This window comes from Mobula birostris, chromosome 5 (genome assembly GCF_030028105.1).
Source record: "Mobula birostris isolate sMobBir1 chromosome 5, sMobBir1.hap1, whole genome shotgun sequence".
NCBI classification, from domain to species: domain Eukaryota; kingdom Metazoa; phylum Chordata; class Chondrichthyes; order Myliobatiformes; family Myliobatidae; genus Mobula; species Mobula birostris.
Window position 1 is genome coordinate 183500285 of NC_092374.1, and position 25006 is coordinate 183525290.

At 45.0% G+C, this 25006-nt stretch overlaps 1 protein-coding gene across 4 annotated transcripts; it reads left to right on the forward strand.

Moving 5' to 3' along the window:
- The first annotated feature begins 844 nt into the window (after window positions 1-844).
- LOC140198112 (protein CutA homolog) lies at window positions 845-19663 on the forward strand. 4 transcript variants are annotated; one of them, XM_072259033.1, is made up of 7 exons: window positions 845-894; window positions 4796-4874; window positions 7326-7474; window positions 10895-10954; window positions 12371-12416; window positions 18443-18492; window positions 19175-19663. In XM_072259033.1, exons 1-7 carry the CDS (start codon window positions 860-862, stop codon window positions 19272-19274), a joined length of 519 nt encoding a protein of 172 aa, XP_072115134.1. In that variant the 5' UTR covers window positions 845-859; the 3' UTR covers window positions 19275-19663. The 4 variants fall into 4 exon arrangements, with proteins under 4 accessions (XP_072115134.1, XP_072115135.1, XP_072115133.1 ...); XM_072259034.1 differs by having other exon boundaries at window positions 882-903; XM_072259032.1 differs by lacking the exon at window positions 845-894 and adding an exon at window positions 1416-1468.
- Window positions 19664-25006: the final 5343 nt, after the last annotated feature.

Genomic DNA, 25006 nt, shown 5'->3' on the forward strand with positions numbered 1-25006 from the left:
TGGCGTGAAATGTTGACTGATTACTCACTTCCATAGATGCTGCCTGGCCTGCTGTTCCTCCAATATTTAGTGTATTTTGCAAAGGAGATGGTTGTCCACTTCAGGAGAAGTCACACCACTTACATCCCTCTTTACATCAGTGGAAGCTGCAAATAGTTTTAACCTCATGAGAGTGCACATCACACGCTGCCTCTCAGGGTCCCAGAGCTTACCAATACCTCAACTTTCTGACGATGCTGAAGAGAGCAGGACGATGCACGTCTATATTCATGCCATTCTACAGAAGCTCAGTGCAGAGCATTCGAGCAGCTGCATCAGAGCTTCGTTTGGAAACTGCACTGCAGTGCAATGGGTATTCAGAACTGCCAAATGTGCCTCCGGCAGTAGCCTAGCTGCCATCATATATACAGAAGTGTGTTGGAAAAGGGGCAGTAACAGCATGAACGACCCCACCCACCCTGCTCATGTCCCACTCCCATCGGGGAGGAGGCTATGTAGCATCCACACCAGGACCACTAGACTCAAAAACTGTTACTTTCCCCAAGCAGTGAGGCTGATCAACACCTCCACCCACTAACTCACACCTCCACAACTCCGACCCCACCACCTCCCCCCACGACCACTACTTTATCATTTCCTGAGAATTACCCGATGTACAGACATTCCTGTGCCTAGTGTCACTTTATGGACATACAATCTATCAAGCTATCTTGGTATTTATATCTAATGGGTGTTTTATTATTGTGTTCTTTTATGCTGCATCGGACTCCGAGTAACAAGAATTTCGTTTTCCCGTAAATTGGAAACGATACCACAGTCAGTACCGCCCCAGGCCCGCACCCGCGCGCTCTGCGTGCTGATGCAATCACGTAAGAACTGCGAAGGCAGCGCAAGGTGAGTGAGGTGCGGGTGCAAGCAGCGCGGGTTCGTGGGTGTACTCGCGGGCAGGAGGGAGGCTGGCCCGGGGGTGGGAATTCACTCTGGCCCCGGGGAGGGAATTCGCCCTGGCCCCGGGAAGCGGGCTGGTCCGGGGGAGGGAATTCACCCTGGCCCCGGGGAGCGGGCGGGAAGGAGGCTGGTCCGAGAGAGGGAATTCGCCCTGGCCCCGGTGACCGGACGGGAGGGTGGCTGGCCCCGGATAGGGAATCCACTCTGGACCTGGGGAGAGGGCAGGTGTCCGCGCTGCAGCTGGGGAGAGGGGTGGGCAGATGGGACCTGCAAGGGAGGCAGGTGCTTGTACAAACCAAGGCGGGCGGGAGTGCAGCAGGCCCTGGGCGGGTTGGCACGGGTTAAACCCCGAGAGGTAGAGAGCAAGCTGGCCGCGCTACAACCGGATGGGGAGGGCGGAAATAGAGAACGTGCTTGCAAGTGCTTTCTTGGGTCTGATATTGGCGTTCATGTTTACGGTTGTGATTGCGTTTCATACATAAATGCCGCAGCTCAGTATATTACAAGAGGAGGCAAGCAGGTTAGCATAAACTTTACATAATTTACACACATGTCAAACATTGACACTAGTGTAAGATTTTGAGACAAAGAAAATACAATCCAAAATAGTGTTAAGATTTCCTTCCTCGGTGCACCCCGTGATCTGCTTTATTTCACTGAAGATCAGCGAGCTCCTAGCTAGAAATCTGGAATAAAAACACGGTAATTTATCGGTTGGCATCCGCTGAGAGGAATAGGAAATTTTTCAGATCTAAATGCTGTAAACACTGGGTGGGAGGAGCAGAACTGATTGAAGATCTGTCAGAGTTGAGAGGAATTTTTAGATCGCAGAGACGATGGAGATGAAGAGAATATCTGATCGGGCGAGGTTTGTTGGTTACTTTGGAAATGGTTTGTCTGGTTGATAGGTTATTGAATACTCAGAGAGGGAAAACCAGGACATAGCACGTGCAAGCTATGAAGTACAAGTAAAAGTAAAAGTTCATGAAAGCAAAATGGATTTGTTGGAAATTCCCAGTGAATCAGTTTTTGTGGAGACAGGAAACACGGAGGAAGTATTGCAGTAAGATAAGCTTATGGACGAACTGGCCAGTTCTGGTACAGGCATAGAAAGCAAGTTGTCTGAATTTATCAAATGCATTACATTACGGCCAATGCTGCACAGATGAACCAATGTACCTGAAGGAGCAATTGACCAACAAACATCTGTCATATCGAATGAAGGAGATGACACTGTAATCAAGCCAGAGAGGATTGTAAGCAGGGGGGCAGATCTAACTAGGCAGGGGTGCCTTTCATCCAGCTGAAAATAGCATGGGAGCCCCCACACAGTTGGACTAAACCTCTTTGTTTTGTGTCAACACTTACTTTCCAGGTGTAGACCTACAAAAAAGTGAAATCGAGAGCAGGACAGAGCCAATTTAGCCACCTTGCCTTAGAGCCAGAGAAGCGGGGACAAAGCACCGTTGAGAGCTATAATGTGAATTCCTGGCAGTGCTGGTCAAAGCCCAGTTTATTGTCATATGTGCAAGTGTATGCATGCACGTGTGCAGTGAAAAACTTACTTGCAGCAGCATCACAGGCACATAGGATTAGATGCACTACATTGACAAAAATCACACCACCAATTTGACAAACCTACACAAGAAAGAATGGAATTCAGCAGGAAGGAATGCAGCTGAATTCCTCCTGAGGTGTTTATGTCACTGCAAAAACAGGCTTTGTTCACTCTCACTTCTCTTAAGAGGAGACATGAGAGTGGACAATCCTTGCCTTTGCAATGACAGTATTTTGGGATTGGTTTACTATTGTCACATGTACCGAGATACAGTGAAAAACCTCTTTATTGTCGCCAAACAATTGATACTAGAGTGTACAATCATCACAGCAATATTTGATTCTGCGCTTTGTGCTCCCTGGATTACAAATCGATAGTAAATATTAAAAATTTAAATCATAAGTCATAAATAGAAAATAGAAAATGAAAAGCAAGGTAGTGCAAAAAAAAAACCGAGAGGCCGGTCTGGATATTTGGAGGGTACGGCCCAGATCCGGGTCAGGATCCGTTCAGCAGTCTTATCACAGTTGGAAAGAAGCTGTTCCCAAATCTGGCCGTACGAGTCTTCAAGCTCCTGAGCCTTCTCCCGGAGGGAAGGGGGACAAAAAGTGTGTTTTGTAGGTTGTTCCTACAGATCAGATGATTACACAGTGTATTGAGGTTGTACAAGGTAAAACAATAACAGAGTACAGTAAAATAATCAGTGCTCTGCCCACCACAGCAAGAAGCTGCAGAGAAATTGTGTACCCAACTCAGATTATCACAGAAACCAGCTTCCTCTCCACTGCCTCTGTCTACACTTCTTGCTGCCTTAGTAAAGCAGCCAACATAATCAAAGACCCCGCCTGCTCTGGACTCTCCACTCACAACGGGCAGGAGATTAAAAAAAAGTCTGACAGCATGTGTTAGGGTATATTCTGGTGATATAGAATATGGCATATATTAACTTCATATGAAACCAGTCTTCAGAATTGAATGTAGATTGTAGATTGAATTTAAAATGCAGCTCAGAACAATGGGTTTCCTGGAGCTGCAGATTGGGGTTAATTGCAAACCAACAAATACCCCATTGACCTGAGATGGGGCCTTTCATTGATTTTATTATAGTTCTTGAATTTACTGAGTAGTAGTAGATAGCTGTCGATCCCAGGGGATCAGGGGTTTGCGCCTCTGGTGGACTGTGTCCTCTCCAGGGCATAAGCCTGGGTAGGAAGGTTTGAAGAACCGGCTGTTGTCCATGCAGCAGGTTCCCTCTCTCCATGTCGCTGATGTAGTTCAAGGGGAGGGCAAGCACTGATACAGCTTGGCACCAGTGCCATCACAGAGGGTGCCAGAGTGAAGTTGTAAACAACATCAAACTGCCTCGGGGACCCCAGCTCCAGATTTCTTCTTTGGGGTTTACTCCAGAAACCTTTCCCATGGGTGGGTATGGCTGCAAGGCAGCAGAGGTTTAAAATCAGAGTTTTCCTTCTAGGCAGGCTGACGAGCCCCACCTGCCTGAAAATTAAAAAAAAATTACTGTATATGCCAGTGAGAAAATGAATCTCAGGGTTGTATGAGGTGACATATATGTAGTTTGATAATAAGTTTTCTTTGAACTTTGAAACTGAGATTGTGAGTACTTGTAAAAGATTTCAATGGTTGATGTTTGGATCTCCTGGTCAACCATGCAAAGGTATTAGCCCCCTCACTCACATCCAACTGATTAACTGGTCACAGAGATCATTGCAAACCCTTCTTGCTGTGTTCACTATTCAGCCTCCCAACCCCCCCCCCCCCCACCAATTAGCCTGGCTCTGCTCGCCACCCATGCTTGCACTTGAAGAGAAGAAAATTGAAGGGTGGGGAGAGATCAATTTGCCCTTTGACCCTGCCGACTCTCACCAGTAAAACAGAGCTGCTCACAGCTCCGGTGATGTGGGTTCAACACACACACACACACACACAGAGACAGACAGACACACAGACACACACACACACACGCCAAAGATGTGTGTGTGTTGGCAGGTTAATTGACTGCTGTAAATGGTTGGTGAGTGGTAGAATCTTGTGGGTGGCGAAGTGGGGGGAGCAGTCAATGTGACTGTGAGAAAAGTAAAATAGGATTGGTGTACATGAGTGGATCATGGTCAGCATAGTCTCAGAAGGCCGAGGGGCCACTTACATAATGTATGTCTTTACAGCTCAGATTAATATCTTGCACCATGGACAGAGAGTGTTACTTTTAGTAGTATTAGCCTTGAATGTACAAACCTGTTTCCAATAACTTTTCTATGGTGTCCCGCACAGGGGAATGCGAGTCTTCAGGCAGGCTGTGAGCAGCCTGATGCTAGCCCTCACAAACAGCCCCTGCAAGGCAACCATCTTTGTAAGTCCATGTTCTTGTTCCTTACGTGCTGTGTTGAATTCAAGAAGCAGTAGCTAATGACGTCTCTGATCTCGAGAGGAACAGGCAGCCTGCCTGACAGAATGATGGAAGGAAGAATCAGAGAAGGTGCTTATACTAGTGCAGGAGACCTGGTAGAGGTTCACAGTGTTAAGGGAGGCACAGATAGGGTGATCAGTCAGAAACATTTTCCCAGGGTAAAAATGTCAAATATGAGAGGATATTCATTTTTTTTATGCCATGGACCCCCACGATGAACCGAGGTATCCGTGGCCCCCTGTTTGGGAACTCCGTGGCCCCCTGTTTGGGAACCCCTGACTAAAGGTGAGGGAGAAAAAGTTAAAAGATGTATGGGGCTAGTTATTCTTATATAGAAAGTTATGGGGGCCAGGGATGCTAGTGTAAGCAGAGATGATAGTGTCATTTAAGGGGCTTTTACACACTTGAGTTTGCAGGGAATGGAGGAATAGGCCACATCCAGAACCCGCAGGCCTGCTGCTTGTATGTTAGTTGTGGGCAGAGAAGATTTGGTTTAATTTGACGTCATGTTCAGCACAGGCACTGTGGCCTGTCCCATGAGATCGATGCAAGGCGTTGACCAGTGAGGAATTTTGGAGCAGATGATCAATGCAGAGTGAGTGAAGTGAGACAGAGGAAGGAGGTGAATAGTACAGATGTTTTAACTGGAAGCTGAATAAACTTGTGGGTGAGATGACTCGGATAGATTGGGGCTCGATGAACTGGAGTAGAGGGAGTCTTATTGGAGTTAGAGTGCCAGCATTGACCAATTTAGCTGAATGATCTCACTCTGTAAGATTTGCATTTTTCTACTTTGTGAGCCTTTAACCTTATTGTTCCAGTTGCTAAGCTCTAGTGTGTATTCATTCCACTAGCTCTTCCTACCACCTTGTTGGTATGTCATTCATCCCCGTTCTCTGTCTGCTTAGATAGAGTGGTCGCATTAGCTCAGGTGCCTGAGACTTTTTCCCAGTACTGTAGTGATTTTATGTATTGCAAAAAAAAAACAATTTTCATGACATATGGTGAGTGATGATGCATCTGATTCTGATATGGGTCTCTATTGTGGACTGAGAGTGGGAAGGGAGCAGGGAGAGGGGAATCGTGGCTGGGAAAAGGGGAATGGAGAGGGGCAGAAAGCACCAGAGAGACATTCTGTAAATGATCAATAAACCAATTGTTTGCAATCAAATGACCTTGCCTACTGTGTCAGGACTGGGCAAGTCTGTCCCTGTGCCACCTCCTCCCCCCCACCCACTCCTGGCACTCCTTCTCTGCCAACAGTTCCATACCTACCCCCTGGTGCTCCACCCTCACCATTCCTAACAGACTTTGTAAACTCACTCTGTTTTGACGGTTATGTTAGTGGGCATGTCAGAGATAATAAACTGGAAAGAAATGAGTGGGGAATAGGGATTACCCCAAGAATCTGTATAGAGTTGATGGGCCAGACTGCCTGGTACCAAGTGGCAAGGGAATACGAGATATTGTCCCTGACTCTCCTGGTACTTTCTGCCTGTCTCTCGCAGAGATGAATATGCGCCCAACAGGGGTGAGCTTGGAATCGAGGTTGGGTGAATACGTTTCGAAGACCTTTTACTGTGGGTTATTGAAGAGAGCCAGGTAGTTTACAGGAGGGAGTTTGATCGGGAGAGGCTGCTGTTGCAAAGGAACACAGTAGAAACAGAGCCTTGTAATTATACATATCCTTTTGTGATCACAGTGTTATGCAAAGTGCTTTGTAATCTATAAAGTACCTTTGAAGTGCAGCCAATTTGCGCTCATGGTTTTACAAGTGCAATAAAATAATGATCCAACGGGTTTAGGATTTCGGTGATAGACTGGTAGATTTTGTGGATAATTGGATATAATTTATATTAATACTCTAATGCGCTTTAAATTGACTTTTATTTGGATGTCACATAGTATTAAATGAAATACTGTGCAACCAGGTACATTTCAATGGCGCACTGAAAGCAGGGTTCTGATGAGTGGAAATAGACCTGTAGTTGCAGGTTTTAATGATCTAGTGTTCCACTCTCTTCAGCGGCAGAGCATTGCAGAGTACACCCATCTGTCCACCATCCCTCACCTCATCTAGTTCCACCTGTCACCTACCAGGCCTGCATCTTGCTCCTCTCTCTCACCTCCTGGCTATCTCCTCTCTGCACCCTCAGTCCTGGTCTGGTGGGATGTGGAACATCGACAGTTTTTTGCTTCCGCAGATGCTGATTGATCTACAGTGCTCTTGTGTTTCTTGCTCCAGGTTCCAGTGCCTCCTTCCCCTGTGTCTCCGGTGTGAAACAGTCCACAGGAATAGCTTGTAAATCCCTGTAACCAGCCTCTCTCACAAGTTTACTCGTGAAAATCGTCTGCTGGCTCTCCTCAAACACTAAATCTCTTCTTTATTCACAGGCTCTGCTTTTCACATTGTTGATGTTTTCTGGCCTGAGAAGTGTGGGATTAAGACTGTTTTCCATGGAAGCGGCTTCCTATGTATCCGGCACGCACTCTGCTGCCTTTGTAACCTGCCCCAATTTGGAGGTGGCCAAGAGCATCGCCAGGTGACTCAGGAGCTCTTTCCCTGTGTGTTTTGTTCGTTGGGTGTGAGTGGATGAGGCAGTGCTACGTCATTGCCTCCAACACACTGGATCCAGTTCATTAGGGAAGGAGGCTCTCTGACCACCCATGCTAATACCAGCTCTTTCATCGAGCTAACCCAATAATCCCATTTCCCCAGGACCCTACAGATCTTTTTCGCCCTTCAAAGATGAATCCCATTCCCTCTTGAGAGTTAAAGTTAAAGTTCGGATTAACAGATGAATGTACAAAAAATTATATTTTCCCATTTGCTAATTAGTGTAACTGTTTGTCACTGAACCTCCTTCCCGTAGAATTAGTAGTACCTTTTTTTAAGACTTGTAGACCGCGACCCTGAGTCTGCAATCCACTGGGGAAGTCGAAGCCCGATATCTGTGAATCCGCGAGTATACAGACAGCGTATCTTGTGGTTGGTGGACTCTGAATGTGCATGGGTGGGTGGTGTGTGTGTGTTTGTAGGCAAGGTCAGGGCTAATTTGCTGTTGTTGTTTTGTTACTTGTGTTTTGTCATGTTCTGACAATCTTTGTGGGTTTGCTATGTTGACTACAGAATGTGTGTTGACATTTGCAGGTTGCCCCCTAGCACACTACTAGGTTGTGTTCGTTGTCATTGCAACCAACACATTTTACTGTGTGTTTCAATGTAAATGTGATAAATAAATGGATATTAATCTGAAGAGGTATCCTCATTGCTGATTATTAATCTGTCTTAATCTTCCCTGCTCAAAGGAAAGCAATCCCACTCTCTCCATTGTCTCCCCAGTTCCTCACATTGTACCTTGGGGTTTAGCTAACTGTTGAAGTTCTAACTTTGTTCATTATTGAAAATACCAGATAAACATACCTAATTTTAGTGGCATCTTTGTTTTGGATTCAAATTATTCTTAGTAGAAGGTCTACCACAGAAATTATACCAAGTCTGCAGGAGTAGTTGGTGATACGTTTATAAAGCCTTAAAACAAGACCCCTATCTACTTATTTAAATTGGTGTAAAAAACCCCACATCATCAGTGTACAAGCTATTTTAAAAGTACTGCACACTTAAGTACCCTGCCACACCTTCACAAGTTCCAGAGACACAAGAGGCTCTGCAGATGCCAGAAATCTTGAGAAATAAACACACACATGATGCTGGACGAACTTAGCAGCTCAGGTGGCGTCGGTGGAGGGGAAGAAACTGTCGACGTTTTGGGCTGAGACTTTTCCTGAAACATCGACTGTTCATTGCCCTCTGTTGATGCTGCCTGACCGCGCTGAGTTCCACTAGCATTGTGTGTGTGTGTTTCTATTGTTTCAGCAGTTCTCATGTCTGTGTGGAGTTTGCACGTTCTCACTGTGACCGAGTGGGTTTCCCCTGAGTGCTCTGGTTTTCTTCCACACGCCAGCTTTGTGCAGGACAGCAGAGTAATTGGCTGCTCTAAATTGCCCCTAGGGTGTTGCAGGGGTGTGAGTTAATGGAAATGTGGGGAGGAAACAATAGGATTATTGTAAGCGGGTGGTTGATGGTTGGCACAGACTGTGGCATCGAAAAGCCAATCTTTATGACTAGATTCACCTTAGATCTGCAAGGATTGTTCCAGATCTTTTCAATCAGGGAAGCAGCTTTAAGAACCTGAAGTTGCAGGTTTTCTGTGTTTTCTCACCCAGTCAGTGTTCTGGGAAATCTTGGCCCACCCCCCTCATCCATCATTCTTTCCTCAGTGTGACCACACACACTGTAACAGTGTTACCTTTACGTAACCTAGGCATTTTATGACATATCATTGACACCCATTCATAGAATCACAGAATAGTACAACACACAAATGGGCCCTTTGGCCCACCCTGTCTGTGCTAACCATTTAGGCTGATCCTGCTTTATTCTTCCACATTCCCATCAAATTCTCTCACTTGCCCATTCAATGGACGCAATTTATAGTGGGCAGATATCCTTCTGGTCAGATGTAATGGAAGCTTACTCAGTAATAGAGGGAGAGATACAGGTCTTATTTACTGCATCCGGTGCTGCTGGTGCAGGCTACTCTGCATCGATGAGCCCAATGTGGATTGGGGTCTCACTTTGTCTGCACCTTCTCTCCCCGTCCACCTTAGCAGACCAGATCACCGGTTGCCACCCACCTCAACTCTGCTTTACATTCCCATTCGGATATGTCCATACATGGCCTCCTCTACTGCCATGATGCGTCCAAACTCAGGTTGGAGGAGCAACACCTCATATACTGTCTAGGTAGTCTCCAGCCCCTTGGTATGAACATAGAATTCTCCAACTTCCGGTAATTCCCTCCCCCTCCCTTCCTCTATCCCTATGTCACTCTGCCCCCTCCCCCAGCTGCCTATCACCTCCCTCATGGTTCCGCCGCCTCCTACTACCCATTGTGCTTTCCCCTATTCCTTCTTCACCTTTCCTGCCTATCACCTCCCTGCTTCCCCTCCTCCATCCCTCGACCTTTCCCCTTACTGGTTTTTCACCTGGCACCTACTAGCCTTCTCCTTCCCACCCTCCCCCCACCTTCTTTATAGGGCCCCTGCCCCCTCCCTCTTCAGTCCTGACGAAGGGTCTCGGTCCGAAACGTTGACTGTTCATTTCCACGGATGCTGCCCGACCTGCTGAGTTCCTCCAGTGTGTTGTGCATGTTGCTTTGACCCCAGCATCTGCAGAGTATTTTGTGTTTACAGATCTCCTGCTGGCCAGCCATTTTAATTCCCATTCCCACACTGACATATCTGTCTGTGGTCACCTCGACTGCCAAGTTGAGGCTAAACACAGATTTAGAGCAGCAACACTTCTACTTAGTAGTGTACGGCCTGACGATGTCAACATCGATTTTTCTACCTTCCAATAACCAATCCCTTCTGTTAACTCCTATTTTTTTTCTTATCCTTTGGGTCCATTACCCCTTTCCTTTTCCATCACCTGTTAATCACTTACACCTTCCCCCCCTTTTATTGCCCATTTCCTTTCCTTTATTCGATGGTCATCTGTCGTTTCCTATCATATTCCACCTTCTTCAGCTCTGCTTCTTCCACATCACCACCTCCCCCCCATTTACCTACTTTCCCCCACTTACCTCTACCCAACCCTTTTAATTTGGCTTCTGCTCTCTTTCCTGTCCTGGTGAAGGGTCTTGGCCCGTTTCCTATCATAGATGCTACCTGGCCTGCTAGGTTGCTCCATCAATTTGAGTGGGTGGTTCACTTGTTCTTGAATATGCTACTTTCCTGAACAAGTGCACATCAGGAACTGTTGTTTCAATCACAGATAGCCTGTCAAGTATAGCAGCTAGGCCCCAAGTCAAATTGAGCTTCAGGCAAGTGAAATGAATAGCCCCTGCATTGTGATGTGTGTTTGACATTGAGTTTCTTGCTGTGTTTAAACCCTCCAGAGGTGCTGTTCAGAAGAAGCTGGCTGCCTGTGTGAACATTGTGCCACAGATAACATCCGTGTACGTGAGTCTTTGCACTGAATATGATAACAGATTTCATAGGCCATCATCTTAAGTCATACAGCACAGGTGTATTATCAGATATATGACGTAAAATTTCTAGCTTTGTGGCAGCAGTACAGAGCAGAGATAATAAATTACAAAACAAATAAAATTAGTGCAAAGAAAAAAAAAGAGGTAATGCTCATGGGTTCATGAACCAATCTAAATCTAATGACAGAGGGGAAGAAACTTTTCCTAAATCATTGAGTGTGGGTATCAGGCTCCTGTACCTCCTGCTTGACAGTAGAAACGATAAGAGGGCATGAGCTGAATGACCAGGGTCCTCAGTGATGGATTAGCAGATGTCTGCTTAATGGCTCTTCCACCCAGCAGGTCCATGCCGATGAAGAGCTAGCCCCCTCTGCGCTTGGCCCATATCCTTCTCAACCTTTTCTTCTTGCAAACAGATCTGTGTATAGTTAAACTGATAGAAAGGCAGATAGATATATACTATGATAGACAGATATATAGGTAAAGAGGCAGGTAGATAGATAGTTAGTTTTTTCATCAAGTTCTTTGGACTTACCTGATAATTTTTTTTTTTGAATGCAACTAAAGGAGTTTTTGTGACTGTAACCCCTTCACACAGAGGGTGGTGTGTACTTGGAATGAGCTGTCTGAAGTCGTGCTTGACGCAGGTGCATTACAGCATTTAAAAGCCATCTAGATAAGCGCGTGGGTAGGAGAGGTTTGGAGGACTATGGGCCAAATGCATGGGCAATACAACCAGCGTGGATGAGTCGGGTTGAAAGGCTTATTTCCCTACAGTATGACTTATTGATCCGAAAGAAGAAAAATGTTGAGTGAATCGGATATCAAAGTATTAGTTTAGAGATAATTTTTTGATCACAGCTCCAGGAGCTCCTGTGGAATTTCGAGTTACTATTGTGGGATAGTTCCACTGTAGGTAGGTATTACTAGCAAGGCCAGTTTGTTGCTTATCCTTAACTGTCTAAGGAGCTCCCTTATTAAACTGCTGCAGGGTATGTGGGCTCCAAACACTGACGAATGGATGACCTATAGGGTGGTATAATATTCAGAGGCGAGTTCTTACAGTCCTTGTCTATCTGGGTGGTGAGTTTAGCAGTTTTTTCTCGCAAGCAGGTAGATATGGTCTCCGTAGAATGCCTCTCCTGAAAGGTGCGAGGTGCGATCTCTGCAGTGACCCGTGTATTCTTTAGTGTGGGTTCCTCAAGGGTCACTGCTAACCTGAAAGGCTTCATGGGTTGGTTCCCTTAAGTAGTTGAGAGGTACTGGATGTTTCGATGGACTCAAGGACAATACAAACACATGATCTGGCCCTCAGTTTCAGAATGATGTACGATGGTGTACATGTAGACGTATTGTGTAAATTTCCTTGTTTTTACCCTGTAGATACGAATGGAAAGGAAACATTGAAGAGGACAGTGAAGTTTTACTTGTGAGTTTTCAGATGACAGCATTCAATGTATTTCTTTTTATGTTTGTATTTACGTACACTGTCTGGAGTAAACCATCCTCAGCTGGATCTGGGCAAAGGTGAAGGGGAAATGAAGAGTTAGTTGTAAGGGAGACTTTGAAGGATGGAATACAATGATGAAATCTGGTGGAATACTATGGGATAGGTGAGCGGTCTTATTGCATTAGATGGTACGACCCTCAGGTTCCCAAACTGGGGTTCACGGACCCCTCAGTTAGTTGTAGGGGTCCATGGCATAAAAAAAGGTAGGGAATCCCTGCTCTAACAGATCACACAGTTGTCACCCACAGGAGAGAAGGGTTCCTGATGTCATCATGTACAATTGAGATTCCATCGGCAGCGCAAGCCACACAGAAATATGATTACTTTGCTGCGGACAGGTATTTCCCGAAGCCACATGTGCATTTTTAGATATTGTGGGAATAATAGATGGAAAATCAGGAAAGGAATTTGACCCAGATCATCAAAACCTGTGCAACTCAGGGCTGCTGCTTTGTGTATCATGCGGCAGTCTGAGCTACTGGAAGGGAGAATAGGAAAAGCTGGGTGTGTGGGACTGGAATGGATCAGAGTGGATTTTGGAAATGTCGGGGAGGGCTCAACAGTGAGTTGGATGGACAGAGGTTAATTAGCAAGCAGGTTAACAGTGTGGGCATTAACTGACACAGGACCAAGCCAGCAGGCTTGTTATTATTGCCGGTGGTTGTACTCCCACCCTGTCCCTTTCTCTGCTTACCAGGCAACTTCACCAAGTGTCTCAGCAATTTCATAGTTCTGATTTAATTTGCAGTCTTGTCTGTCTCTGTTCTCAGGAGTAGAAGAGAGTGAAGATGGAGGTTTCCCCTCTCAGTGGCAGAGGTTGAAGGGACACCTGACACATGTTTATAAAGTTATTGAAGGATAGAATTATGGGATAGATAGAATAGTCAGCTGGTATACGACTGGAGCATCTCAGCAGGTCAGGCTGCATCTGTGTTCCGACTCAAGTCCCGATGAAGGGTTTTGGCGTGAAACACTGACTAATCTATTCCGCTGCATAGATGCTGCCTGACCTGCTGAGTTCTCCAGCATTTTGTGTGTATTACTCTGGATTTAGCTTGTATCTATTTATCTAGCAGGGTAGAAATGTCTAATACCAGAGGGCATGCATTTGAAATGAGAGTGGTTTTCAGAGGAGATGAGCAGGGCAAGTTTTTACACAGCGAATGCTGAGTCCCTGGAGTGCACTGCCTGCAATCGTGGTAGATGTAAATGAGGTAGAGGATATTTAAGAGGCTCTGATTGTGCTGAAAATGAATATTGTGTAGGCAGATGGATAAGTTTAGTGAAGCATTTAATTGGTTCAGCGCAACTTTGTGGGCTGAAGGGCTGGATCCTGTGCTGTACTTTGCTGCATTATTTATATATCTGCCTTTTGCCTCTCCCCGTTATCACTTGCCTTACTTACCAAATTCCAGCACTTTGACTGCTTATCAAATTCTTCTCCCATCTGGCTCCATCCACTTTTCAACTCCCTCAACTTTTCACATTCTGGTAGCCCTTTTAATCCTGCTGTTCTCCCTCCAGCAGCCTCCTTCAGCCTTCACTGTTCCATCTCCCCATCTCACTCCATATGCTTCTATATATTTTCTCTGCCTCCATTTACCATCCAGCTATTGCCATCCACCTCTCCTCCCCCACCTGGCTTGATCTGCCTATCGAGACGCAGGAGATTCTGCAGATGCTGGAAATCTTAAGCAACACACTCAAAATGCTGGATGAATTTCAGCAGGTGGGGGATAAGCAGTTGATATTTGGGGCGTGGGAACGGAAAGGGGACAAAACCCAGAATACCAGGTGTGGGAAGGGGAGGAGAACAAGCTGGCAGGTGATGTGAAACCAGGTGAGGAGGAAGTTGGGTGGATGGGGGAGAGGGATTGATGTGAGAAGCTGGGAGTGATAGCTGAAAGGCAAAGATCTGAAGAAGAAGGAATCTAGTAGGAGAGGACAGTGGAGCAAAGAATTAAGGGAAGTAGGGGGGTAAGGAGATCCATCATCTTTCAACCCCTCTTGGTTCACCAATCTCCCATAGGCCCTGCCTCACCACTCCCTCTCTCTCTATTCTGGCCATCTTCCCTCTCTGCGCTCAGTCCTGATACAGGATTTGAACCTGAAACTTCAGCAATTCCATAAGATATAGGAGCAGAATTAGACATCTGGCCCATAGAGTCTGTTTCACTATTCGATCACAGCTGATTTACTTTCTGTCATAAACCCATTTTCCTGCCTTTTCCCCATAACCTTTGATGCAACGACCTTAAATTATCATCAACGAAGGTTAATCAAGGAGCTATTTGCTTGAAAAGATGGAAAACAGACTAAATATATGGGTGGATGATCAAACACAATGAAACAAGTCCCTAATTCAGCTGATAATAATGGAAAAGGCGAGAAGCATATTCAATCACATTCACAGCCAGCAGAGGTTGGTTTGATAGATTTAAACAGTGCAGTAACCTCTGTAGCAGTTGTATCTGTGGTGAAGTGGCTAGTGCAGACAGCAAGGCAACCCAGGTTTTTCCTGCAACACTGAAGGCCATAATCGACAAGGACGATTATTCTTCGAGTTTGCCTTCAATGTGGATGAAATAGGCCTATTTTGGAAAAGAATTCCTTCCTGTACCTTCATCTCCCGAGAAGGGAAACATGCATGGTGGGTTCAAGGCTGCAAAGGACCAGTTAACTCTCTTGCTAGGAGGTAGTGTTAAAGGTGACTTTAAGTTAAAGCCTATGATTCTGTATCACTCTGAAACACCATGAGCAATAAAAGACATTTTAAAGCCAAGTCTACCAGTGATTTGTAAATCAAACACGAAAGCCTGTGTGATGATTGGTTTGTTTCACGTTCTTGTCCAGCAGTGAAGTGGTATTGTGAGGATCATGACCTTGAACAAAAAGCATTGTTGGTGCTTGATAATGCCCCAGTCCACCCTGAGAATCTTGACATGCTTCAGACCTGTGTTCCTGTAGAAGTGGTTTAACCTTCCACCCAACACCATTTCATTACTCCAACTACTGGATCAAGGAGTAATATCGGATTTTAAAGCCTACTACCTTTGTTGCATATTCAAGCAACTTGCAGAGGAAACAAAAGGTCAAGACGACCCATCAGGTGATTTTGGAAAAACTACAATGACATGAAAGCCCTAGACAATATCGGAGGAGCCTGGGATGAAGTAACTCAAACTGCATGAAAGGAGTGTTGAAGAAGTTATGGCCAGAAGCATGCAACAACATCCTAGGAGTTCAGGAAGAACCAGTCATCCAAAACATGGTTGAACCTTAGTAACGAAGAGCTTTGAGAATTGACAGAGAAATGCATCCTCTGTGTGAATCTGAGGACACGGATGGAGGAGGGGAAACACCAGCAAGAAACCCTCACCACTGCCATTACAATTATCACACAAATCATAGACCAGTTCATTGATAGTGACCCTGACTGGGAGTGAAGCAATAAGGCAAAGAGAGGTGTTCTCAACATGATCTCTTGCTACCAAGAACTGCTTCATGAGAGGAAACTTAAAAGGCAGTTAAATCTTGATGTCTACTTGAAGAAGAAGCCAAAGTTAGAGGAGAACCCACAGCCTAGTCCCTCCTCTGAGATGTAACCACCACCCGGTTCCCTCCACAGCTGCTGCGATGTGTTGCTGCTCCACTGATGCATAGATTGGGCCTATTTACGTATTTGTTCATCCAGGAATTACTGTGTATATGTAAAGTAATACATCATATATCTCAGGTTTGATCTATTTTTATCAGGCACACATCCATTTGTGTATTATTATAATGACCCTTCATAGCGCTGATTTACGTAGCGCTCCACCTCTGAGGAACGGATCCCGAGCATTAAGTGTGGTCCGAGTGTATTATTTTGTACAATATTTAAAACTGTGATTGAAAGGTATTGTTAAATAAACAACATCCAATATTCTGGAACGTAAGAGATTCTGCAGGTGCTGGAAATCCAGAGCAACACACACATGCAAAATGCTGGAGGAGCTCAGCAGGTCAGGCAGCATCTATGGAAATGAATAAACAGTTGGCGTTTTGGGCTGAGACCCTTCATCAGGACTTGTCAGGAAGGGGGAAGATGTCAGAAGAAGGTGTGCGCGGAGGGGAAGGAGGACAAGCTAGAAGGTGATAGGTGAAGCCAGATGGGTGGGGGACGGTGTGGAGAAGTAAGAAATTTGAAGCTGATAGGTGGAAAAGTTAAAGGGCTGGAGAAGAAAGAATCTGACAGGAGAGTAGTGTGGACCATGGGAGGAACTGAAGGAGCAGGCAAACCAACAGGAGGTGATAGGCAGGGGAAGAGAAGAGGTAAGAGGCCAGAATGGTGAATAGAAGTAGAGGGAAGGAGGAGGGGGAAAATTACCTGAAGCTGGAGACATTGACGTTCATTCCATCAGATTGGAAGCTACCTGGACAGAAGATGAGCGGTTGTTCCTCCACCCTGAGAGTGGCCTCATTCTGGCAGAAAGAAAGGCCATGGATTGATGTGTCAGAACGGGATTAAAATGCTTGGCCACTGGAAAATCCAGTATTTTGCAGAGGGAGTGGTGGTGCTTGACAAAGCGGGTCTCCCTGTCTATGACAGGTGTCATCAATGGTAGAGAAGGCCACATTGGGAGCACAAGATGCAGTAGACAACCCCAACAGATTCGTAGGTGAAGTGTTGCCTCAACCAGAAGGGCTGTTTAGGGCCTTGAATGGAGGTGAGGGAGGAGGTGAATGGGCAGGTGTAGCACTTCTGATGCTTTCAGGAATGTGCCGTGAGGGACGAATGGACAAGGGAATCATGGGAATCCTATTTTGTCCTCCTCCTCCCCCAACTACTTATTCCGGCATCTTCCTCTTTCCTTTCCAGACGTGATGAAGAGTCTTGGCCCAAAATGTCATCTGTTTATTCATCTACATGCTGCTTGACCTGCTAAGTTCCTCTAGCCTTTTTTGTGTGTGGATCCAATACTCTGGAAAATATGCTAATCGAGCAGCACCAAATGACTCGTATCCCAAATTATCTGAGGCCATGCATGGGAGTTTGAAATTTGGTGAGATGCAGATGCAGTAAAACTCCAATAATCTGCCATTCAATGTTTTGGAAATCCTGTTTCCATCCTCCCCATGCACCAGGTCCCCAGTCCACTCACTCTCTTTCCACATCCCTCAGCCATAGTTCACACAATCCTTTCCCTCTCACCTTGGGCCCAGTTCCCATTCTCTTTCCACTCACCAGAGCCCCAGTCCCCACTCTTGCTTCCCACTTAACTCAGCCACAGTTCACACAATCCCTTCCCATTCATCAGGGCCACAGTTCCCAAATTCCTTCAGCAGTCAGCAGAGACCCAGATCCCACACTCCCCACTCCCCAGTGACCCATTTCACACAATCCCTTCCCATTCATTAGGGTCCCAGTTTCCACACTCCCTCGCCACTCACCAGAGACCCAGTTCCCATACTCCTTTCCCACTCACCAGAGCCCCAGTGCCTAACAGATATAAAAGAAAAAGAATTAAAGGAGCGTTGAGATATTGATAAGAATACCATCTAATTGGCCGGACTAAATATGCAAACTTGGTACTACCAAAGTCTTGAGAGTGCCTGATTTTTAGAATTCAACTGCAGTGGCTGTATTACTAGGAAACCTTTCCACCTTGTTCTCAGTTTACCTTGCCCAGTTAAACAGGGAGGTGGGCCTGTGAGCAATATCTATTGAAATTTCCAGTATGGAACTTGAACCTGTGGCTTTCTGACTTGGCACCTCAGATCTGTCAAATCTGCTCCTTAAGTAGACTCTTTTCTAAATAAGTTGTTTGCTGCATCAGTCGTCTCTCCCTGCTTGCACTTCATTGCTTAACGCGAATTCAGCAAAACTCTGAATGTCATTTGGTAAAGTGTGCGTGTATTTCTTCAGCATAACTAGCTCTTTTGTTTCTTGTCTTTTTAAACAGATGATTAAAACACGAACCGCCAAAGTCAGTGATTTGGCAGCATATGTACGGTGAGTGAAGAAGCATTTCAGATTCCTTTGCAGGGAATGGAGGGAGGTGTGTGTGTGTCCGTACTTGGCAAAGTGAAGTCTATTGTCATAATTACAAGTAATGAGGGGGATCTCATTGAAACCTATTGAATATTGAAAGACCTAGACAAAATTGATGTGGAGAGAATGTGTCCTGTAGTGGGGGAGTCTCGGACCAGAGGGCACAGTGTCAGAATGCAAGGACGTCCCTTAAGAACAGAGATGAGGAAGCATTTCTTCAGCCAGAAGATGGTGAATCTGTGGAATTCATTGCCACAGACAGATGTGAAGGCCAAGTCATTGGGTATATGTAAACTGGAGGCTGATAGGTTCATGATTAGTAAGGGTGTGGAACGTTACGGGGTGAAGGCAGGTGAGAGAGATAATAAATTCACTCTGCTGAAGTGGCAGAGCAGATCAAATGATTTAATTCTGCTCTTATGTCTTATGGCCTTACAGATACAGTGAAAAACTTAGTTGCAGCAGCATCACAGGCACATAGCATCATATCAGCAGCATTCACAAGAAAAACATAAATGTAAATTATACACAATTTTTACAAGAAAGCACATTATTTGAACAAAATAAGACGTCCATGTTAGATCAAAGTGGTCATAGTTTGCAATGACAATGATGATTCTCTCCTTTGTTTCCATCCTGTTAGGTCAGTTCATCCGTATGACGTGGCAGAGGTTATCAGCTTGCCAATCGACCAGGGAAACCCACCTTATATGAAGTGGCTTGGCGAGGTGGTGCCGGAATAGCTTCTCCAATGGGAGAAGATTGTCAGCCAAGCAAAGCACCATTGCTAACGCCCACGCTCTGCAGGGGACAATCTCCTCCTCACTTTCCCCAAAGGCTGCATTATAATTCTTCCTTTTTCAGGAAGATTCATGCTTCAAGTTGTTTTTTCAGCGTGCAAAGCTGCAATTATGTCCTTGGCCATGAAAGAACACCTATCTTCTAATCATTGTTGAATTTTCAGCTGCTGAGTTGCAGACAGTGAGGTGTTTGGAGCTTGACAGTGATTGAGCAGCATTACACCTCTGCCTAAATGGTGATGCTCCCTTGTTATTGAGCACAAGAGCCTCACTAACACACCCTTCTGTTTTGTAGTTGTCTGCTGATTTCTGATTAAAAATGTATGTTGTTATATCCCTTATGTAGTCTCAGCCTGTTTGCCCTATCTCTTGCAAAGTTGGTCTGTAACTCTTCAGCAAGTGACATGCTGATAATCCAGCAGGGTTCACCTTGTGGTCTGGAGTATAAAACTGGAAGTCCAGGACACGGGTGAGAAGTCCAGAGTCCAGACTGCTTGTCTATTTCCTGCTCCCTTTTGAACTTTCCAGCTGCACTGGAAAATTTATTGTCCCATTGTGCAATGTAAATACAATGAAATAATAGTATGTCTGGTTATTACTTTACTTTATTGTCACCAAACAATTGGTACTAGAGCGTACAATCATCACAGCGATATTTGATTCCGCGCTTTGTGCTCCCTGGATTACAAATCAATAGTAAATATTAAAAATTTAAATTATAAATCATAAATTGAAAAGGGAAAGTAAGGTAGTGCAAAAAAAAAACTGAGAGGCGAGACTGGATATTTGGAGGGTACGGCCCAGATCCGGGTCAGCAGTAACATCTAATAGAGTGGAGAATTGGAGTCCTGAGGGTGCTGAATTACTGGGGTTCTACTGTATGTCAGGTGGCCAGTTCAGCAGCTGCTTTTGGGGCACTATTTAATAGGAATTTTTCTGCCATCTTCAGTATTAATTTACTTATGTTAGATCCATTCCCAATCCTTTTTCCCTTCTCTAGTTATGTCCTGGTTCCAGACCTCATCTGGCACCATTTCCCACCTCTCAGAAAATGAAGGGTTTCTACCTGAAGCGGTGACTGGCCATTTCCCTCTTCAGATAGTGCCTGAAATGCTGAGTTTCTCCAGCAATTTGTTTGCTAATCCCATTGCCCCTCTCATTTCCCTAAATTGCTGCATGTTATTCTTTTATATGCACATTAGCTCCCATTTGAACTTTTGGTCTTAGTTACTGCAAACAAGGATAATTTACAGTATACACAATTTAGCGTCTAGGAGGAAACTGGAGTGCTCAGGGGGAATGCGTGGCCACAGGGGGAACAGGAGGTCATGAGCGAGCCCAGGTTGCTGGAGCTTTGATCTCTGCTGATGAGCAATGGGAACAGATTACGAAGCACAAGGGGCAGCTGCTCCATCCTACAAACCAAGACGGTGGAATGGAAGATGGATCTTTCAACATAAATGAGTAGGATTTATTTGTTTATTTTTACTTATGGATAGCTTTAGACACAACTGGCAATCCAGGTCTGAACTTGTTCTGAAATTGTTATTCTACTTAAAGCAAAATCTACTTAGACTGTAGATCAGTTATAAATTTGCAGTGAAAAGTGATTAAGTTTGTATTTAACAGGTACTCTTATTATTTGTATGGGGTAGTCATAAATGTGGCTCCTTAAGGTTATAGCCTGGGTGGGGTGGATAAGATCCCACTAATTAAATGCTCCCAATGGTGTGTCTTAAATACTCTCTGACAACCAAGTCCTGCTCCTGGTCTCCATGTGTGGCTAAACTACTAAACCAGCGGAACCGTTTCTACTGGTAGGAGAAAGAGCAGAGGTGGGTTACTGACGCCTTAAAACCACTTGCTTTGGGCAGATGGGGCTTGTCAACTGTGGTTGTCAGCTCATTTGGGTAAAGGAAAACTGACCTCAAACCTGCGCTGCCTTGCATCTACACCCACTCAGGACTATAGGAGTAAATCCTGAGGAAAGATCTGGAGTTGGAGTCTGTAACGCAGTCCTACGTTGAATTCAATGCTACTGGCAACTTCTGCGATACCACTCATTTGGATTCATCAGTTACGAGGAGAGGAGGAACCTGCTAGATGGTCAACAGCGTGCTCTCCATGTTGTAGGGTCCTGGCTTGTATATCAGCCGGGGCGTAGCGTCCATGATCAACCCTGACAAAATGAGGGCTTCAGGTCATAAATATGGAGGCGCAGAACTGCAGCCCGTAGTGTTGGTACGTCACACATTCAGAGACTTGGGTTTGGTCCTGACCTCTGGTGTGTGTGTGTGTGTGGAATCTGCACGTTTTTCCTGCAACTGTGGCTTGCTCCAGTTTCCTGGCACAAGCTAATGGACAGAATTAAAAGAAGCTCCAGTGTGTAAATTACTTAAAGGTATGGACAGCTTTATGGATTGAACTCTTTGCAGTTTCTTGTGCTCATGGGCAGACCAGTCGCCATACTGAGCTGTGACTTATCTGGATGGGATGCTTGCTGTGGTGCATCGATAAAAGTTGGGTTGATGCAGACATGCCAGATTTGTGATTCACACACTCAGCAACAGATAGGCCAAATGAGGTGAGATGGAATGCAATATACCGGAGCTATAGTCTCAATAATCTCAAATCAACTGAAAGTCAAAAACAACTTTTCTCATTTGTATAATTGATCACCAATCACTTTACAATATTACAGGTATTACTCGCCAATAGAATTTACACATTAAAGGCAATGATACTTCAGGACTGGCAAAGTAGCCAGCTGATAGAAAATGTTATCCTAGAATCCTTTGTTTGCATCCTTATCTTGTCTCACTATGTCAAGTAGTTCCAGACCTCCGCTATACTAAAGGAAGGCCTGCTCTTCCTTACCCTGGTGGATTACACAGAATCTGGACATTATCTTAACCCTTGTCACAAGTTCCACAATGTCCTTCCACCTTCTGCATTGTGTCTCTGTACATTCCCAATGAAAGTACAGGATGTTCTAAATGCCATCTCAAATGCTGCTGAATTTTAAGTGGTCAAGAATCAAGCATTCCCATTCCACAATGACATTAGATTTATTCCTCCACCTACATAATCGAGCTCAGAATAATGCATTTGTTTGGTAATTATATAGGTATCTGTATGTTAGGGGCTACTTATTAACAGTGTAATTAGGATCTTCAATTTGGTTTGGGAGGATTTTATTAAAATCCATGGTGGTATCCCTCATTGAGGTGTAAGATGTGTGTAGCAAGGTGGGCCGAGTAGACCATGAGCTTTATGTGTTGATCTTCACTTATTCTTCCTCAGCTACTGAAATTCTAAACCTAGTCAGAGAGGAAATTAATTCAAAAATTTACACTCATCTCCCTTGTAGCAAGATGACTTTACAGGAAAAAAATGAAGATCTTCTAATCACATACAACTTCAAGAGAGGAGGACAAGTTGGGGTGGGGAGGGGGGAGAAGATGGCGGCGCGATGCAGTGGGCGTGGCCGATCTGAATGATATCGATATGTGTAACTAGGGGAGCCGTGCACAATCTGGATTTGATGAAGACAGTCGTGTGAAGCGCAGAGGAACATCTGGAGTAACTTATGAAATGCCTGCTTCGCTGCTGTTGCTAGTGTGCAACTGAGAATCTTCAGAGACGAAGGCCCCAAATCTTCAGCTTTGCGTATCGCCTGTTGCCGGGGCCGGGGTCAAAGCGCTCGGCAGAGATGGTGCTTGGTGTTGGGAGGTGGTTGGAGGCTCAAAGTATTTTTGACGGACTCGGAGTCGGACTGTGGTTGGATGCTTCCGGGATGCTGCACCGGCAAGTTGGCGGCGCTGGAGGTTTACCGTCTGCGTGAGATGATGGGACTTTCGAGAGACTTTGAGACTTTTACTATGCCATGGTCTGTTCTTATCAAATTACGGTATTGCTTTGTACTGTTGTAACTATATGTTATAATTATGTGATTTTAGTTAGTTTTTAAGTTGGGTTGTCATGTGTTTTCGTGATATCATTCTGGAAAAACATTTTATCATTTCTTAATGCATGCATTACTAAATGACAATAAAAGGGGACTGCGTATCCTCCTAATCATAATAATAAAAATCCAATTGCTGCAACTGTTGTGAGGCTTATTTGTGGTCTGTGGTAGGGAAATATTGTCAAGGACCTCAGCTACTTCTGGCCAACTTTAGAGGAGTTACATTCTGAATGGCAGTGAGGATGCTCTCCATCTTTAGGTATGACGGACATTAGGGTGGCACGGTAATGTAGATGTTAGCATTAATGCCTTACAGAGCCAGCGATTGGAAGATCAGGGTACAATTCCCATCACTGTAAGGAGTTCCTACATTCTCTGTGTGACCACGTGGGTTTCCTCTGGGTGCTTTGGTTTCCATCCTCATGGTTAAAGTTAATAAGTTGGGGGCATGCCATATTGGCAGCTGCAGCACGGCAGCACTTGCAGGCTGCCCCAAGCACATCCTCGGTCTTGGACTGTGTTGGTCATTGATGCAAAAGTGTAATGTTTTGATGTACATATGACAAATAAAGCTAATAATTAATCCTAACTAAATGCCCACAAGAGGAATGCAGGGAGCAGTATCAACCATTCTTTCTTGGCTTTTTAAACTCCACCAAAATCCGTTTACTCTGTTGATAAAGAAAGATGGTGATGCTGCATCAGAAGTGACTGCCTACAGAAACTAATAACCACTTATGACCCTAATGAAGGGTCTTGGCCCGAAAAGTCAACTGTTTACTCCTCTGCATGACTTGCTGAGATCCTTCAGAATGATATGTGTTGCTTTCCATTTCATCTTCCTTGAGGCACAGAATAAGATATAGGAGCAGAATTAGGCCATTAGCCCATCGAGTCTGCTCTGCCATTTCGTCATGGCTGATCCATTTTCCCTGTCAGCCCCAATCTCCTGCCTTCTCCCCGTGACCCTTCAAGCCCTGACCAATCAAGACTCTATCAACCTCCGCCTTAAATATACTTAATGACTTGGCCTCCACAGTAGCAAAGAATTTCCCAGATTCACCATTCTGGCTAAAGAAATCCTTCCTCATCTTCATTCTCAAAGGATGGTCCTCTATTCTGAGACTGTGTCCTTTGGTCTTAGACTTCCCCCACCATGGGGAACATCCTCTGCACTCTACCGAAGCCTTTCAAATTCAATAGGTTTCAGGGAGGTCACAGCAGTCTTTTGAATTCCAGTGAGGAGAGGTCAAAAGCCATCAATGCTCCTCATAAGACAAGCCTTCTAATCCTGGAATCATTTTTGTGAACCTCCTTTGAACCCCCTCCAACGTTAGCACATCCTTTTTAGATAAGGGGCCCAAAACTGTGCACAATGCTCCAAGTGAGGCCTCACGAGTGCTTCATACAGCCTCAACATTACATCCTTGCTTTTATATTCTAGCCTAAGCAAAACATCCACAAATCTATGTGATCACAAAACATTTCCATCAATCTTTCTTTGCACTAATTCTGAAACTAGCAAACAACAAGTTTGCTGTAGGCAAGAAGGGGGCTGGAGAAAACAAAGCGACTATGGTGATGGACTGGGGAGTGGGTGGGGGGGGGGAAGAGACCAAAATAGATCAAATGACTTAAATGATGGTGTGCAAATAGAGCAGGTGTCCCTGCAGAGACCAGTGAAGCTTCCCTCACAGTGGGGTTCAGT